The sequence below is a fragment of the Sinocyclocheilus rhinocerous genome, unplaced genomic scaffold, assembly GCF_001515625.1.
Source record: "Sinocyclocheilus rhinocerous isolate Xijiao unplaced genomic scaffold, SAMN03320098_v1.1 scaffold263, whole genome shotgun sequence".
Taxonomy (NCBI): Eukaryota; Metazoa; Chordata; class Actinopteri; order Cypriniformes; family Cyprinidae; genus Sinocyclocheilus; species Sinocyclocheilus rhinocerous.
In genome coordinates this window covers 633,469-653,630 of record NW_015645086.1, presented here as the reverse complement: position 1 = coordinate 653,630, position 20,162 = coordinate 633,469, and the positions used below count along the sequence as shown (strand labels likewise).

At 38.9% G+C, this 20,162-nt stretch overlaps 1 protein-coding gene across 2 annotated transcripts in view; it reads left to right on the top strand.

Moving 5' to 3' along the window:
* Nucleotides 1–4,954: 4,954 nt before the first annotated feature.
* LOC107705691 (protein SOGA1-like) overlaps nt 4,955–20,162 on the top strand; it is a 49,980-nt gene continuing 34,772 nt past the window's right edge. For both annotated transcript variants that reach the window (XM_016509091.1, XM_016509090.1), the window contains exons 1-3: nt 4,955–6,076; nt 8,855–9,079; nt 18,076–18,234. In XM_016509091.1, coding sequence (XP_016364577.1) covers nt 5,210–6,076; nt 8,855–9,079; nt 18,076–18,234 — 1,251 coding nt within the window. In that variant the 5' untranslated portion in view covers nt 4,955–5,209. The remainder of the gene's footprint in view (nt 6,077–8,854; nt 9,080–18,075; nt 18,235–20,162) is intronic.

Here is a 20,162-nt window from a genome sequence, read left to right as displayed (position 1 = left end):
TACTACTTGTTTCACTTCTGTTTCAGTTTTTTATAACATCTCATATGAAACAGCCATTCTGATCAGGTTAAGCGAAACCTGATGTAATCTAATCTGCCCCACAGCACCATTAACACAACACATATCTTCACAGTCTGCGCACATTGATTTATATTCAGCTCCCACACAATGAGCCTTGTTTATTTGTGTGCATGTGTGTGTGTGTGTGTGTGTGTGTGTGTGCATTTAGAGATGTGGAGGAGGCTTAACGAGCAAGCTGAGTTAAACCCTTTTCACACCGTGAATGAAGCATCTCAGCCATGTCCATTGTGGCACTGAGCTGTGGCACTGATAAAACCTTTAATATGCCATTTTATTTACACACACACATATATATAGTGTGTGTGCGTGTGTGTGTGTGTGTGTGTGTGAAATTTATACTAGAAATTAATTAAACTAGAAATTAACATCTTGGTGAAGACTTAATTTTGAAACATACATTTAGTTATCTGAGCAACACCCATAACTGCCTCTCATTCCAGTCATTTATTACACATTATCTTGACATAAAGTTTTTGAAACGAAAAATAGCAAAACCTTGCTTAAATGTTACAGTCTGTTCTTTGAACCACCTTTCATGCTACTCCAGTTTCAATTTAGGCTAATGTTCATTCCAAGAAATAAGTGAATTCCTGTAACGCTGAGCAGTCATTACCAGAGGTCATTGATGAAAATGTAAAATAGTGCAGAGAAACAGTAACCTGCTTGTGTGCTATGATCCACAAATACTGCAATCTCTATGAAAGTATGAAAACGATTGAGTGTAATGAAAAGCTTGTGCATTAATAATATAAATTTGGTCTGTTTGTTTTATGCCTCTCATTAATAATGAAGAAAGATGCCACTGATATACCCCACTGTTCCCAGAGCAGCTCAGTACAGCACTGACCTCTCTGCTTAATTGTACTTATTGAAATGTGTGTATTGGAAACCACCTCTGAGGCTGACAAAGACGAAGAACCCTGAAAGGTTGAAAACAGATGTCACTCTGACATATTGGCCTCGATGGTTAAAATATACAATATGATGCAACTGTTATCCAGCTATGAGATAAATTTGTGCTGTCCAGATCCTAGAGCCACATATTCACCCATCCAGAACAGAACAGCCAGTCAGCTCTCAGCAATAAACCACAGTGGTTTAGGCAAATTATTAACTTTTCATCAAAAACCATCCTGCCGTTTTGTACACCATCAGGGTACAATTACTCCTGCACTGTTATTCCAACAGATCTCACAGGACTAAAGAGTGAGACTTGAGCACAACTCCAGTAAAAAGGACTCTTTCATCCAGCATTACACACACCAATTACACCCACTGACCCTGTAAAACATGGCTTTGTTTCTGCTTGCACAGAAAGAACTGCCCTCTCATCACTGATGCATGAGTTTGACTCCGTATGTGTAAAGCACATCTTTATATCACGGTCAGACAAGAGTAACGGGAAAACTGGAAGCAAATGTGAGTCAATATTGGCATAATATATACAATACATTTTATGGTATCAGGCAAGAGTAATTTCTTTGTCCAGGTTTTATTTTTTATCCTCTTGCTTTTTAACCTTGGAAGTGATAACAGTGTTGTGCTTGCTTAATGTGACCATTAGGTGGCAGGAGTGGTTAAATGAACACACAAAACATCTGTCAAATGATTTGTTTTGAACTCCTGTCTCTGACAGATGTTGTAATATCCACCCTTGTCAAGATACAATTGCTGTAAACACACCAAAGGTTTGTTCAAATTAGCATTAATGTCTACTTTATGACATACAAATAAGAAACTTGTTTTTATTAGAACCCATATATATTTTATCCCATGAACAACACAGAAACTTTGTTCTACACATCTATCATACAAATGTAAAGCTTATGGGAGAAAAAGATGGTATTAAATAGGGCCTGAAACTCTACAAAAGTTGCAACAATTATTATTTTTATGTTTTATTTAACAAATGGTCATGGAAATCTCATAGAAATTAGATGCTTAAACTCGGAAAATACTGATTAACAAGTTAAATTTAATTAAAAAGTTATACGAGATGCTTTATTTTCTGTTCCTTTTATGTGAGGTTTGAATTTCTGAAACCCCATTCCCAAAAAATGCCACACATAGCCTATTTAAATAAAGTGTAATACCCTGATTTATGCTGATTGCTAGCATAAAAATAGGCAACAGTGTTGCAACCACATTTCTTTAAAACATACATTATAAAAATATTTCTCTGATCACTTTATTATTATGCTAATAATAATCATGCTAAATTAATTTTACATTAGATAGTTAGATCTAGATGGTTTATCTAACATACATAAGAATTATCACAAAAACACAGGTGTATTTTACAACTTGCTTTAATACAATTAATCAATACAAAATTATTTTATGAGAAATATACCTATAAATTAAAAAATAGGAGATTTATTTCATTTTTTTATCTTATTTAATTTTCTATTTTATTCGTTTTATTTAATTCATCCAAAGTGCCTATTGGTGACCTTTTCCTTAGTGGTGAGTGATATAGAAAAATATAGGAAAATTGGAGACACTGTGGTGATGATATGGGCTTTTTCTTCAATTTCCCCGTGTTTTCTGCTACTCAAATGTATGCTTGCTTGCTTCATTTATTAATTAAATTAAATTAAAAATAATAAACTTAATAAATCTTGTTTTTTTCTTAAAGTAATCCTTAAGTCAAACTATGTACATGTATAGCCCACAAGATGTATTTCTCATCAGACAAGACCAAAAAGGATTTATGAACCCACTTTTGTCATTGTCGCCACCACAATCATTACATGGAGACCAGAGGACTCCATTCAAAAAGTCTAATTTATCATTACTTTAAATATGTTTTAGAGTAGTTTTTAGCAAGTAATGCCATCAGCACGTGTTATTTTTATTTCTGATATACAATGCCAGTTTTGCCTTTCTTGCAGTTTTGTGTGTGCTGGATTGCACTATTTGATAAATAAAACTAAGTACAATACCTTGCATAAAAGGAAAACACTGCACATACACAGGAATGCATCACCTGTGGATGAATAAAAGGCTTGTTCCTCTGTGTAAATCAATAACAGATTAAGTGAAGCCTCCCATTGATCTGTCTCGGTCTCAAAGACTCTGGAGGATTGGGACAAATCCCCTTCTTTCATGTGGCATTGAGAATGGCTGAGTTAGCACAGATAGCAACCAGTTTCTCTGTCCTGTCTCCAGCAGGGTGTTCTCGTGGGTAAACCCATTAACTATGTGCTTATGTGAAGTTCGGGGAGCACCACCTTTGTCAGGGTCCCAGAAGGGGACCTTAATGAGGCACTAGTGTTCGGCCAGAAGGACAATCTCTGAATAAATCCATCATTACAGACTAATTATGGCGCATGTGACCTGTGCTCCCATTCCACTGCAGCAGGGAGTATATTCACAGAAAACTGTATTTATCATCAAGTAACTATAAAGGTTTCTGCCACAAATCCAGTGATACAACTGCTTGTCTTCAAACACTTAGTTCAAAGTTGTCTTAAATTAGGACTATTTGTGAATTCTGTCATCCAAACAAAAATTACTATACAATTATTATATAATATTATAGCACTATAAAAGTATTACATATTTTGTAATAGCTGTGTAAACACATAAATATAATAAAACAACACTGGGATACATACATCCAACATTTTTGCTAATAAAAATAATATAGAGTAAGATTTTTTCAAGTCTTTCATATTTCAAAAAAGCGGTGTTCATCAAAAATCAATGTTCACTAAACTGACAACAACTAACAAAACCAATATACTGGGGTCAAAAGTTAATGTGTTAAATAGGCTGTTAATTATCTTTTTTTTTTAGACAGTAATGATGTATCAATAGCTTTTTTTGTAGCCAAGAAGACTGGATACATTAACTGTTTTTTAAAAGTTAACCTACAAGAAATATTGACTGACGTCAAAAATATGACAGCTAACCCTGGTTTCTTCTGGATCAGCCAACATAGACAAATAACTGAAGCTAAAAAGAAAGACAAAGCAGACTGTGTTATGGAGATATAAAACAATTAAAGATTAAAAGAATCATTACTTTTAAAGTTTTATAAAACTCAAATGAATACTAGCCTACTTTTATTTCTAGATTCATTAAATCATTAAAAAGGTTCATTAAAAAGAGATGGCTCATAAAAGTCGGACTACACTCTCCTGCAAGTTTATGGTTCACTTAAAAGATTCGGCTCACACGAGTCATTCGTTCGGGAATCGGCCAACACTTGAGGCGCTGAATGTTAGCTAACGATGCTTTTGGGCATGACCCCTGTATGTTGTTTATGTGATTCACTTAAAAGATCCGACTCATAAGAGCCATTCGTTCGCGAATCGGAATAAAATTGTCACGCTGAATGTTAATGATTCATTAAAAAGAAACAGCTCAAAAAAGCCATTAGTTAGGGAATCGAACTGTATGTTTTGCTCTGAATGTTTTCAGAGCCGACTATAAGTCAGTCGTTTGGGAATACACTGGTCGAGTTGTATCTTACAACTACATGTCTTAGCCTATATGATATTTAAAAGAGTCGACTCATTAAAATCATTCGTTCAGGAATCGGAATAGATTGGTCGGAGTAGGCTATGTTTCGCGCTGGAGAATCAGTGAATAGGTAGGCTACCGCAAATGAATTGTTCACACTACTGCAAGATGCTGGCAGACTGTTTTAGTACGGTATATCGAAAAAGCAATCGAAAATCATTCGATGTCGGTATTTTTCGAATAGAACAGGTTCTGAATAAGAACCGGCTGTCAATTCCAAACCCTACTTTAGAATGAAGGCTTGATGTACCGTGTCTTGGTGGCAGTAGTGCTCTGCGTGCGAGGCTCTCCACAGATCCATTCGTCACGGTCAGAGCCGCTATCTGGGCGGAGAGAAAGAAACCCAACTAACCTCCAGCCGACACTCAGCAGAGCAGCTGCCGCATTTCAAAACTGAGGACTCACACGGGGGAATATCTTGCAGACGTGGTAAATAAAAGAAAGTAGAAGCATCTCAAACCAAGCAATCACATTTTCGTTTGGATTTCCAACGGGTTTGATGTCGGCTGATCTGGTGTGAAGCGTTTTCTAGTTCAACTACTGTGTTTGGGGAGAGGAGGTACATTTCAGCTATATTCGGGTCTTGTAAACGGAATGAATGACCAAGACAAAGGTTGACACCGGTTCCCCGACGCATTTTGTCTCGTCGAAGGAGAAGAGGCAAAAGCAGAAAATGGAGAGCAGCACCGGCGAACAAGAGCAGCCGCAGCCGTCACAACATCAGCCCGCGCGGCCGCTACAAGTTACCGAGAAAAAGAAAATACCCCGGGCACCGTCTCCAGCAAGACCCAAGGATGTGCCCGGGTGGTCCCTCACTAAAATTCGCGGCGGTATCGGCACTCCGACGCTGAGCGTTAAACCAGGGGCCATATATTTAGGCGGCCGCGTGTCCAGACGGAGCCCGGTAACCGGGAAGGAGACAAAACCAGAGAAGAGTAAACCGACCGGCAAACCCGCGCTGTCCGCGCCCGGTGCTCAGAAGAGCAGCGTGAAGTCTAATAAAAGCGGCCGGAGAAAAGTTTCGGACGCCAGCATCGGATCGGATGATTTAAGCAAGGACTCCGGCTGCGCTCCGGGGAAACTCTCACCCACCGACAGCAGTTCCGAGCTCTCCGACTGCGCCTCCGAGGAGAATAAAGTCTCCACAGATGCGCTCAGCAGCGACACCGAGACCAGCAGCCGCGGGGGGATCGACGGCGAGAAAGCGGCAGCGGAACATGGACTGTTGGACAAGAGTGGTCAAACCAAGACCAGCCTGGAGAAAGACCGGCTCTCGCTGGGAATGGAGACCGCAGAGGGGAGCGTCTCTCCCGGCGACGAGCGCTCGCTCACCTCGTTCGACAGCAGGATGCCCGCCAGCACGTCCTTGGCGTTTTCGGACCTGACTGAGGAATTAATGGACGGGATGCATGAGGAATTAATCAGGGAAATAGAGGAAATCAGGTCGGAGAATGATTATTTAAAGGTAACATAATGATTCTATTTTTTTATTGTTATATAAAATTTGCACCATGGCAACCACAGTTTCCACCAAAATATCTTGCCACATTGTTTCAGGTTCAACATGATGTTATTGTCTAGTTCTTTAGAAATCATCTATGTGTTGGTGCTTTAAACAGCCAAGAACCAAAATGTATGTGACCCTGGACCACAAAACCAGTCATAAGGGTCCATTTTTTTAAATTGAGATTTATAAATTATCTGAAAGCTGAATAAGCTTTCCATTGATGTATGGTTTGTTAGGATAGGACAATATTTGACTGAGATACAACTATTTGAAAATCTGGAATCTGACAAAGGTTGACACCGGTTCCCCGACGCATTTTGTCTCGTCGAAGGAGAAGAGGCAAAAGCAGAAAATGGAGAGCAGCACCGGCGAACAAGAGCAGCCGCAGCCGTCACAACATCAGCCCGCGCGGCCGCTACAAGTTACCGAGAAAAAGAAAATACCCCGGGCACCGTCTCCAGCAAGACCCAAGGATGTGCCCGGGTGGTCCCTCACTAAAATTCGCGGCGGTATCGGCACTCCGACGCTGAGCGTTAAACCAGGGGCCATATATTTAGGCGGCCGCGTGTCCAGACGGAGCCCGGTAACCGGGAAGGAGACAAAACCAGAGAAGAGTAAACCGACCGGCAAACCCGCGCTGTCCGCGCCCGGTGCTCAGAAGAGCAGCGTGAAGTCTAATAAAAGCGGCCGGAGAAAAGTTTCGGACGCCAGCATCGGATCGGATGATTTAAGCAACGACTCCGGCTGCGCTCCGGGGAAACTCTCACCCACCGACAGCAGTTCCGAGCTCTCCGACTGCGCCTCCGAGGAGAATAAAGTCTCCACAGATGCGCTCAGCAGCGACACCGAGACCAGCAGCCGCGGGGGGATCGACGGCGAGAAAGCGGCAGCGGAACATGGACTGTTGGACAAGAGTGGTCAAACCAAGACCAGCCTGGAGAAAGACCGGCTCTCGCTGGGAATGGAGACCGCAGAGGGGAGCGTCTCTCCCGGCGACGAGCGCTCGCTCACCTCGTTCGACAGCAGGATGCCCGCCAGCACGTCCTTGGCGTTTTCGGACCTGACTGAGGAATTAATGGACGGGATGCATGAGGAATTAATCAGGGAAATAGAGGAAATCAGGTCGGAGAATGATTATTTAAAGGTAACATAATGATTTATATATATATATATATATATATATATATAACTATTATTGTAAAATCAAAGCAGTGCCTTTGCCGTATAGCACAATGGCAACCACAGTTTCCACCAAAATATCTTAGTTGCTACATTCAGGTTAAGGCTCAACTTGATGTTATTGTCTAGTTCTTCAGAAACCACCTAAACAGCCAAGAACCTACTGATCACAAGAACATATAATGCTACATGAAATCCTCCAAAATAACCAGCCAAAGAACCAAACATAAACAAAATGGCACTTGATGAAAAGGGAGGTTCTTTGCTGAGCCTTTAAATAACTTTTAAATTTTTTCCAAGGTGTACAGTTAGAGTCACAACAGTAAAACTGTAATGCAATATTAGTATAAGAGGCTTCAGAAAAGGAAAATATTCAGAATCTTTTTTATGCTTATGATTATTATTAGGCTACACTATAAAATGAAACCCACTCAAAATGAAAATGCTAGATTCTTGCATTTCAAAAATTAAAGTGGTACATTAATTACACTTTAGCCCACTTAGAAATTAATTATGGAATCAGGAAAATTAAGTTAAGAACCTCATAACACCAAGTAGAAATTACAGAATTTGTTGTGAGATGGAAACAAGACGTTTTATGATGATGAAAATATGTTTTACCATGTAATTAGTCAAAATAACTGTAGTAACTATAATTTTCTGGTGGAAACCAGTCGCAATAGTACATTTTTGCAGGGTAACCAGTATAATACTGTATTTGTGCCATATAACATTATCTAAATGAAATGTCTATGTTCCTGAAACTAGAAACACTGCATTCATTCATGTTGCAAGGCATGTATTTAAGATCCTTGTTTACTATCATATGGGTTTGTCATTTCTCCAGAATTACTATGAGTCATATGTAAGAGATAAACAGTGATTCTTTTGTAATCTCGGTTTTCATAAATTATCACAAGACCATGACGGGACAAAATCTAGTTCATTTGCCATGCCTAATATAAAAGCGTTAAAAAGGCTAGTGGCTAGTTGCTCTTGCCGCGCGTTGCTTGAATAATGCAGCTGTTTGTACAGATGCTGCAGCAGTCAAGTCAGTCAGTCCGCTGCGCCCGCGCCCACTTTTCACTCCATTGTTTTTCCGCGCGTTGAGCACGTGACGCGCGCTGCAGTAGTTGACCTATATTCACTGGAAATGTGTGACAGCACGCGGTGGCCCACTGCATCTTATCAGCCTCTGAAAGCGGCATGCATTTTTTACCCATTTGAGGTATAAATAGTTTATTTGGGTTTAGAGCAAAACTGCTTTCTTACAAAACAGGGCGCTATTATGTAAACTCTGTAGTAAAACGGTCTCGAGGAAAATCATAATGCTGCATAATACATTTGATGCAGATATTGGTAGCATCTCAAATGGCTTTTCACGCTGCTCTTGATCCTGGGTCAGGAGCATCTTGTGCATTTTCTTTGAGGTGGCACCAGTGGCAGCCCTGGATAGATCATGCCATGGTCTAGGTGTAACTAAAATGTCTAAGAAGTTTTTTGAAAAACCTTGCTAGTCATTTCTAAAAGGATGGATTGTGTGTGTTTGAATGTCAGGACGAGATGGAGGAGCTTCGCTCTGAGATGCTAGAGATGAGGGACATGTACATGGAGGAGGATGTTTATCAGCTCCAGGAGCTCAGACAGCAGCTGGATCAAGCCAACAAGACCTGCCGCATCCTGCAGTACCGCCTCAAGAAGGCAGAGAGACGCAGCATCCGCGTGGCCCAGACCGGACAAGTGGACGGGGAGCTTATCCGAACACTGGAGCTAGACGTCAAGGTTAGAGCGAGTTACTGTGCGATTTAGTAATTCAGTTGGAGTGAAGGTGTTATTTATTACAAATGAAAGCCACCAAACATATTCTGTTAGCTGCAAGTGATTGCTTGCTCAGTTGAGTTTGACTCAAACTACACTTTGTGAAAATGAAGTGTGCTTAATTGTATTAAATGTGTACTTTAAATCTTAAAAGCATCTTTTTAAGAAACTGTGTTTGCAGATAATATAATTTTAATGAAATAAAAGGCCATTTAAGTGTACTTAAGGAAAGTACACTTTCATGGTTGTTTCTTAAAACGCTTAAAAGTGCACTTTGTAATCATCTCAAAATTTTACTTTAGAGTACATTTTAAATCATTGTTTTAATACACTTTTGTCATGCTTTAAAGAAGTAGACTTATTTTGATGTTTTGGCTAACATAGTAAATCACATGTAAAATACCTGATTGTCCTTTTAAATGTAGTGTGTTATTAGATATTACAGTTGAAGTTAATATATTTTAAATGCACTAAATTGCAACTTCATTGCAAAATGCAAATGTGTATTTACAAATACATGAAATGACATAAAAGTATATTTTAGTTTACCAAAATTGCTTGTCAGTATATGCAGCAACACACTTTAACCATATTTCAAAGACAACAGGATAATTATGAAATTACATATAGAGTGGGTCAAAAACACTCTTAAATTCAACTAATTGCATTTACAGTAATATAAATGTCAACTATAATACATTTGAATGTAATTGTAAATAACATGCAGTTAAGTGTCTGAACACAGTACATTCAATCCGTAACCAAGTATATTCTTTTAAATTAGATTATTTCTGTAATAATTACTCTTTTGAAAGTATGCTAAAATGTACTTATTTTCAGAGGGTCAGAGGGTCCCTTCATTCAGAGGGACTCTCTGAATGGAGTTAATCTCATGAAATATCCAGTGATGTAAACGTCTGCGTCTGTAGACTGTAAGATCATGCTTTAGGCAGCATGTTATGCACCACACAGGCAACTGTCTCACATGGCTGAGGAGGACACAATACTTCCTTTCTCTGGTCTGTCAGTGAGAAGAGAAATAACCATGATGTCATTCCTGTCAGCACTGCCTCGCTGTCTGTATTCCTCTTTTACATGGCTGATTTGTATACAGTAACAGAGGGAGGAAAAGGACGGAGAGTGAGTTCCTCTGCCAAGCAAATGCTGCGGCTCTTTGTGCTACTGAGACTGAATGTGTTGGTCTTTAACAAGTTTTACATTGTCACATACTTAAGTTTTACTACTCAGGACACAGCTGTTAAGGATCAGAGGCTGCAGCACACAATCGATGTGGCGTGAAACACAGGAAGGGGATGGTGTCTGCAGGAAAAAAAAAAAAACATCTCAGCCTCTGCTGAATTCTTTAACTGCTGACAGGAGTCTCCTAACACAGGGTCAATTGTCTCTCCACACTACCGGCACAGCCAGGTCAGATTACACTGATCTTCACAGCGCTTGTGCATTCAACTGGTTGAAATACTCCATTGCTATCGCTGTGACAGGCACACTAGGCTTTAAGGAGGACGGACATTGTTTCTTTACATTCAGCTTAGCACAGCATCAAAGCATAGTGCAGATCTAAGTGCTAAGTCAGATTTTCTTGAAGCCTTACAGGGTTATGAAGATAACTAGTGCAACAATCAGTACTTGAAGTAGTGATGCACCAGTCCTGAAATAGTGATGCACCAAAATGTTCAATTAGCTGAAAAACGAAACTGAAAAAACGTTATTTAATAATCAATTAATTAATTAAGTTAATTTGATAATTAACAGTCTGATAAAAACTAAATAAAGAATAAAAAAAGCCATATTTAAATTGCACAAAAGGCAGTTTTTATATCAACTTGTAATATAATTATATTTCTACTACAATTAGTTGTTGTAATATAAACATTTAAACAGTGCTTGTAATAAAACTTTCTTAACATATTTATTTAAACATACATTAAATAATGTAGACAATAACAAGTAAGGTAAAAGTATAAAGAAATGTAATAGTGCATATATTTAGCCAGATAGTCCTCTGTTTGGTTGTGTAACATGCTACAGTGTTAAGGTAAGATTAGAGGTTAATGTCTTTTCAATATTCACTGTCGTCCATGGCAGTGCTGTTTAGCAAACCGCTCATCTGACTTTTATGTCTTTCGTTTCACACCACAGACACTCTCCCTTGTTTTATACATTATTTAAACATACATTAAATAATGTAGACAATAACAAGTAAGGTAAAAGTATAAAGAAATGTAATAGTGCATATATTTAGCCAGATAGTCCTCTGTTTGGTTGTGTAACATGCTACAGTGTTAAGGTAAGATTAGAGGTTAATGTCTTTTCAATATTCACTGTCGTCCATGGCAATGCTGTTTAGCAAACCGCTCATCTGACTTTTATGTCTTTCGTTTCACACCACAGACACTCTCCCTTTTTTCATACAAACACAAATGCTGCCATCTTGCGAATGTTATCAACTATAGTGAAAATGATCTCAGAAAATTGTTTAAAAATTTGTCTTGTTGCTAGGCTGATTGTTATGAACTATTTTTATTTTGTAGCAGAAATTTTATATACAGGTAGCCTAGAACTAACTGAAAGGGACCGTGATCACCCTTTTTTTTTTTTGCAATAATGACCAGCTGACTGCTTATTATCTGGCTTACTTACCAAGAATATAAATAATTGGACATGACATGCTAATATGAGTTGAACATATTATATTATGTGAAAAGAAAGATCTGGGGGAGATCTTTAGGAAATGTATTGCCCCAGAATGATACAAATAACCAACTGCAATCAAGTATTCAAGAGAGCCATGTAATTAACATAAATTTAAAATGATACAAATTAATGATGACAAATGAAACATTTGTTTTGAATTCTGAAGATTCTAATTCATTACCTCAGAATGACAGAATATCTGCTGATCAGTCAATCTGGCCATAATGTTTTATGTTAAGTAAAACCCTTGATTTCTGTGAACTTTTTGGGGCTCAGATGTTAAAGCACATGACCCACGTATCAGTTATTGTTCGGTACTTTCCTTATGAATGAACCCCATTCAGAGGTCAGTGATATTCTGACCAAGAGGCTGTGCAAAACAAATATTTTCCTCCCTGGACTCTATACGAGTTTGACTTCTTCCCATCTCTCTCTGGTCTCTCGGGATGAAGGGGGAGGGGATGATGTCATGGTCAGGAGGGGGTGGGGGTGAAAAGGGTTGATGGAGGATCTGAATGTTTGTAAGATCCCTGCACCATTTCCTGCTCTCTGAAGCACTGGCCTCATTTCTCATCCAGTGAGAGCAACGTCTCCCAGATCTGTCAAGGGAAGGACGGAAAACAGCTCCACACCTTCTCACCAGCTGCTGTGGCTTATGAAACTGGGTTTGGAGTTATCCATCTGAGCTTCTCCAGCCATGTGCTCATGCAAAACAACAGCTGAGAAACAGAGAGAATGATTACAGATGTAGGAAGCAAAAATCAGGAAGTTCTGATAAACTAGTGCGTCAAAACTGAATCACTCGTATTATAATCTAGTGCCTGTTTTTGCTTGTTGGTAGATATCTAAAATGGAATGCCATGAAAATTTCAGTTTTTGCTATCCCACTCCTAAAGGAGGATGCAGATGTTGAAGTCTCCTGCTTCTCAAAATATTCTTCTGAAAGAGTTTCATAACAGATCTCAACAATGTCTCAAACTATGTTCAGATTTGCTAAGAAAAGAGTGATGGTGACGTTGACGTCATGTGACCATGGTGTGGTTTGTTTCAAACCTTTGTTTAGCTTTTTATTTTTGGTGATTGTATTAAGGCTTCAGAATTCGTATAAGTTGTGCTCATTTGTGAAGATTATCACGATGATCAAAACGTGTAAATATCGTAACCCTTTGAGCTTATTTTCTGCAATAATCCAATGGCAATCCTATAGGGTTTTTGTAAAACCCACAAAAATACATCATTGCTGCAGCACTCGATTAGCGCCAAAGTGCATATGCAAGATGACCGTACAGAGAACACACGGTTAAAAACTTACTGTGCTGATGATGAAATTTATGCCACATGCACTGTATGTATAACCTAGCATATGCACAAAATTGAACAACTGAAGTATACTTCATAATGAGACCTGCATTGAGTCTCCTGAGCCGTAAAAGAGCAATCCCTGAGCAGAAAAAATAATTCTCTGGTCAAAATGAGAATAATAAAGAGGAAGTGAGGGTGACAGATGATGATAAGCAAGGAAAATACGGTTTGGTCATTTTAGCCCTCGCCTGTTCTATCAGCTTAGCAGCAGCATCCTGGAGATAAGAGGAGAGAGAAAGAGACACATAGTAATGAATACCTCCTCATTGTGTAGCTGGCTTGGTCCACTTGCGGTCGAGTGACTCGAGTCGCATTATCATCTATGTGAGGAGTGCACATGCATAATCAGCCATGTGCTGCATTCACACGTCAAACAGCTACGGAGCAAGACAAAGCCCTGCTTTAAAAACCAGATCCTAAGCTGAGATGAAACTCTAGAGGTGGCACATTTGAGATAACTAGGGTCTCTTTTCTAGAATAAAAAATTGAGAAGCAGGAGACTTAGGCTAAAGTCTCCATTTACTTGCCCTACATTTTATCTCACTGAATATCCCATTTCACTCAGAAATGCATCACATTATGTAAGTAAAAGGGTTTCCAAATGCCATTTTATGTTGACTCTATTACTCGCGTGTGAGCTGCAAAGGCAGGATTTGTAAAATGCACTCAAGTGACATATGGCTGGAAGCTGCATTTAAAGTGTCAGTCCATTTAAAAATGTAGTGAAACTGTGTTAATGGGTTTCTTTCAACACAACAGTATCTGGTGCCCTTGGACTGTCTTCATATGGCTCATCTGAGCTGCATGTGTGCTTAGAGGTTAAACAAAGGGCAGCTTGTTTTTTTTTCTAAGCAGGGTAAGGTTGAGTTTATAGTGTGAATGTGCCCGGGCTGCTGTCCCGCAGATGCAACCAGATACAGATCTGGAGGGAAGTCATTTAAAACGACCGTTTGCACAGCAGAGAGGCGGAGCAATCCTGAAAAGCAGGATCAGAGAGGAGCGACACACACACATAATCAAACCCAAAGGCAAACAGATTCCACAGAGCCATTTACATGTGTGACCAAGTTCTGCTGACAAACAGTCATGGCCATATGCAAGTGAGCCATTATTGGTCTTTGATGGGTCATTACACTCCTTTGATTTCTGCGTTTGCTCAGATATGGCAGCTTTTTCCACATCAGGTTGTGGTGTTAGGGGTGGACAACAAAGCACCTAAACACACACACACTCATGCATAACATTGCAGTGCTTCACTACCCCTTTCCCTGTGGATCTAGAGGTGTCTGTCTCCTTTTGCATGTAAAAATGACAACAGGCCGTGACATTATTGTCAGACAAAGGCAGGTGGGTGGCGTCCAGAGAGAATGGAGGGAGGAGTGAATGCAAATAATCTGGGACCAACAGACACTTATGGAGCTCTGATAAGCTTTTGTGTGACAATACAGACACACACTTACCATAAAACCCTGGGCCTGTGGTTTAGAAACACATTTTATACTATATCATGAAAGACTCATACTATATAAAAACTCTTGTAGTTACATTAAAAAACTAAAAGCTGTGGTTGCTGGAACTTTATTGTAAAAAACAGTAAATAAAAATGTTTCAGGATTTAATGATGGTGTTTTGATAACTGTATATTTTACAGTTAATACCTGAATATGTCTGTGATATTTTAATAAATAATCAAAAATAGTATTGGATATTTAACAGCATATAGATATTTAAAAATGTTTACAGTTCATTAAAAAGGTTTTTTTAGGAGCTGTGACAAAACACCATCAGAGTAACTTAAATGACACTTATAATGCAATAAACATGAACTAAAACTAAAATACAAAATTGCATAATTAATAACAAAAATAGGAAGCAAATAAATGATATGGGTCACACATAGACTCCTGGGAATATCCTATTATTGTTTATCAGTAAATAGTCAATATGTCAATAAATAGTTAATATTTTTACTTATAAAACGGTAGTTTTAACTGTCACCGTCCCACCTGTGGGACGCTTGGCGCTCTTTTTTTTGTTGTCCTTTTTCTCTATCAAGTGTTTTAGTAATCATCATAAATTATATATCGTTTGAAAGCTAAGAAGCCCAAGATTCATCCACTGAAAACCATTTTGAAATCAACCATTGCATTACCATGGAAATGGTACTTTAAAGGGGTCATATGATGCGATTTCAATTTTTCCAATTTTTCCGGCCGCGCCGTTCTCAAGCCCGCCGCCTCTGCTCACGCTAACCCTGCGGCCGTTCCTCACTCTAGCCCCCAGCCTCTGCTCACTCTAGCCCTCCGGCTGTTCCTCACTCTAGCCCCTGGCCTTCGCTCACTCTAGCCCTTCGGCCATTCCTCACTCTAGCCCCTGGCCTTCGCTCACTCTAGGCCGCCGTGTGTGACGCTGTTTTGTTGTGAATGCGAAACTACTTTGTTTGGTCTTCCAAAAATGGACACAGATATCTGCTTCGTCATGCCTAGAGCTGATCTGTGCTGGTCGCTGAGGAAATACATCAACTTCGCGCTGTGGATAGCCGGATCGGCTTTCACCGTGGACGAAGCGGAGTCCAGCCCGGGGTCGTCACATGTGGTTGTCGCAAGCCCGCCGGCTGTTCCTCACTTATAAGCCGTAATTATGTCCCCACTGGATGCAACGAATCTGCAACGAAACGATGCTCGTTTATAATGGGTTTTCATGTTTTTGAATCATCGCTCCGGCCTGACAGGGCATCATCACAATATGGTGAGGGGCGTATCATTTCCGTCTCATGCTTGAGGTATTCGGCCAATCATAATGCACTGGATAGCTGGCCAATCACAGCACACCTTGCTTTTCAGACTGATGAGCTTTGTAAAAATCGATGCATTTCAGAAAGGCGGGGCATAGAGGAGAAACAATAATGTACAGTATGTGGAAAATAATGTGTTTTTTTAACCTTAAACCGCATAAACACATTTCATTACACCAAATACACAAAATAATTATATAAAATAATTTAGCAACATCATATGACCCCTAAATGTTTTGGCGATCTCCTCCCCCTTAGTGGGCGGTGTCAAGTGCCATATTACAAAATGTATTACGGTCTTTTACAATCAAAACTTTTTATAATCTTGACAAAAACATATCAATTGGAAAGGTCTGAGTCTCAGGATTCCATTTTATTTTGTGATAGAAGCAATATTGGCAGAGAAATTTCAACATATGTTACAGAAAAATGCATAAAAAAATTCAATGGAGTTTGGATGGCACCTGGTGGCTGCTTGTGGTATAACGGCCTAAATAAAAACTCACAGAAACCTCAATTTTTTTCAGATCAACTTCAAATTTGGAACATACCATATTTAGACAGAAGGCTTAAATTTTATAGCAATTTTAGAGTAAAACCTGTTATGTAAAATATTTATTATATATAAAATATAATAAAATTAGTACAGTGTATTTTCTTTACAATAAATTTAAACTTCTATAACTTTTTGATACTTTGATACTGCCATAATCTGCTGATTGTCTTCTTTAAAAAGAGACCAACCTTAGGTCTGTATTCCAAAGTGTTCATAAATTACAACAATTTAAGTTTGGATAGTGCATTTTCATGCCTATTTTTAAAAAATGGGGTGACAGTTAAGGGGTTAATAATATTATAAACAGTATAGTACTTAGTACTAGTTCTAGTATTAGTAGCCTTTATATTCTAAATATAATTTTCAAAGATAATGTAGTGTACCATATATGCACAGAACATTTTTTTTACTGTAAAAATGTTTTTAATGTGACTAATATTGCATGTCCAATATACTGCAACATCAAAACAGCAAACACCATTTTATCATACCACAGCACAACATTTTGGGGAAAATAGCTTGTACTGGAAGTGTTGTTAAGCTGATTCGAAAACAACTACTGTAACTACTGAAAATGTGGTTAAGTTAGTAATTTTGCTGCTTTTAGTTAGTTTCTTCCACAGCATTGACAGATAAACAAAGGTGTTTATAGCTCCTGACAAAGAGAAACTGAAGATCGATGAAACAAGGCAGAGAGGCTGTTGGTGAGATAAAGAAAAGGAAAGAATGAGAAATGGAGGGATCTGATATGAATTAGAGCATGGTGTTGGTACAGAGGAGCATTGTGGGTACCCAGCTGCGCCTTGGCTGTGGTTCAGACACGCAGAGAGGAGAAAACGCTCGCTCACAAACAGGGACTGTGCTTCTCCTCTTAGCCCTTCACAATCCCCATTTACCCCATTCAGTGACTGCAGATCTCTCTTTTCCTCATTCCTCTCACACAAACCTACATCCTTCCTTTATACTGTATGTACCCTATAGAAACATACCAACATTGTCAGTAATGAAAAATGGTCTTGTGTTGCTAAAATGCTCCAAACACCAGTGTGCGTGTATGTGGTAGAGTAGAGATGGGTTTGGATTCTCTGTCTTTGTTTGCCCAACACAGATAATTGCCTCCTTAAGAAGTTACTGCAGCTTTATGATCAACCACTTTTAATGAGCTTTCCTCTACCTTCAGGGAGACATGAATCATAGACTTATGAACCAACCATCTTCAGTACTTTTCACTGGCAAAGCTAAAAGTGAAAAAAGAGGAAGCATTTTATGATAGGATTAATTACTACAGTGTGCAATATTTTTAACCAGTATTTAACAGTACACTGAACATTTTTTCTGTATTTATCAGCATTGAATGAATTATGTTTATTACCATTTCTGTAATATTAAAATACATATATATTTTTCTCTTGCCTTGTTCACCATCTTGTATTATTTTTCACTAAGCTTGTCTTTGTAGGCAGCTCACAGAATACCTTTTTTCAAAGAATATTTTTAATGCTCCCCTCATAAAAACTGTTGTCATTGTTTTAGGTGGCAAAAGACGTGTCCATCCGTCTGCACAATGAGCTGGATGCTGTGGAGAAGAAGAGATCTCGTCTGGAGCAGGAGAACGAGGAGCTGAGGGTGAAGCTACAGGATCTGGAGGTGGCCAAGCAGGTCCTGCAAGCGGAGATGGAGAAGGCCAGAGAGGTGAGAGATAACTGATCATTTTAGAAACTTTCAGGATGTTGAGTAGATACCAAGTGGGCTTTAAAATGAGCTGTAGATACTCTAAGTATGACACATATCAAATTTGTTGGAAATGCAACCAGTGGCTGTGAATTGTGTTGTGTTGTTATGCATTATGAAACTGAAGAAAAGATACTGCTAGGGTGGTCTGGGTGCTACCAGAGAATTGATATGTGGTTGATAAAGTGAATCTGAGTGGTTGTTAAAGCATTGCTATGTGCTATTAGGCAATGCTAGGTGGTTGCTAAGGTGTTCTCGGTGGTTGCTAGGTGGTTATTTACTGGCCTAAGTGAAAAGATCCCACCTCTAAATCTCTATGATGTTGTGGTCCCTAAATATGACTCAGGTCCTTCTTTCATTGTAGGTCTATGGGATTTTGGGGGATATTCTAGCTTGTTTCACTGGGCAAAAAACAGTTTGGTGACAAATCGCAGGGTTTGAGGTATTATTCCTAATAAAAATAATGTTGCTTGCCTTAGAATTCAACACTAATAATAATAATAACCTAAATAAGCCATTCTTCTGCCAAGTAATATAGTGCGTAAGCCTGTATTGATTAATATAGAATTTAAGTCACATGTCTCTGACCACAGATGTACGCCATTTGGATTTGAAATTGTTCGTTTTTGGCGATTTTAGCTGCAGTGAGGGACATTAGTGTGAGTTCTGTAAGAAGTTGCTAATTGGGGAAAAATGGGATCATTAATTGTACTTAATTTGGCTTGGGGCAGAACTCTTAATGTTGACACTTTCGTTTAACTTGAGGTGCAGAGCTTTGCTGTAGTCAAAGCTCTATGTGTGTTACAGCAGGAGCTGAGAGCCCTTCGCTCGGACCGATCTGTTGACTCTCTCTGTGTAAATGTCAGCTCGGGTGGGTGGGTTTGAGGGTGGACAGGGAGCACATGAATTTAGCATTAGATTTTCTTTACTGACAGTTTAACGAGGAGGAACATAAAGCATGCTCCTTGTGTTTGGCTAATTCTCTATTTTGGCCTGCATTCTTTTGGTAATAAATGTTTCTTTGTCTTGTGAGTAATGGATCATTGGCAGGATGGTCTGTGCTCTATTAGCAATGTCTGCTGCATGATTGAAAGTGATGAATGCATTATTGTATGAAGCAATGGTTATTATTGGTTGGTCCACTCTTTTCTTTGAGAATAATTTTACGGGGTGTTGTATACCGCTGTGATAGTCAATGCCAGTGCTCTGATTCGCTCGGCTGCTCTGCTTTGGGTCGGCTCACAGGTTTGCTCTGTGTTCTTATTGGCTGAAAGCCCAGGGCAGGATGCGTGCCGCTATCTGTTGTTGAGGACTGAATTCTTGGCCTAGTGGGCACTTATGGTACACAGCGAGAGTTCATCCTCAACTGAACTTCCAGAAAAGAGCCAGTAGAGCCTTTCAGACAACAGATGACTCAAATGGGAAGAAACAATGGATCATTACATGAAAAGCAAGATGATCTGATCTGATGATCTGATGATTGAACACGATATCTCACTTTGACATACATACACATACAAGTTAACAAAGTACAGGATGAAAGAGATGTATAACATTTATTAGACCAAAAAAAAAAGATTCTGATGGGTTAATCATGGCATTCTGCAGTGAAATGTTTTTGTATAATGACAGCTCAACTGTATTTGTAATTGACAGATTTTCTATGTAGTTTTATGTTTTTCTGTATAAAATAATTAAGACTTATTTATTAATTATTGCTAATTTTTTTAAAGGGGTCCTATTATGCTTTTTCACTTTTTCAACTTTAGTTAGTCTGTAATGTTGCTGTTTGAGCATAAAAAAGATCTGCGAAGTTACAAAGCTCAAAGTCCACTTCAAAAGGAGATATTTTATTTAACAGAAATCACTTTTCAAAAACTACAACGAAC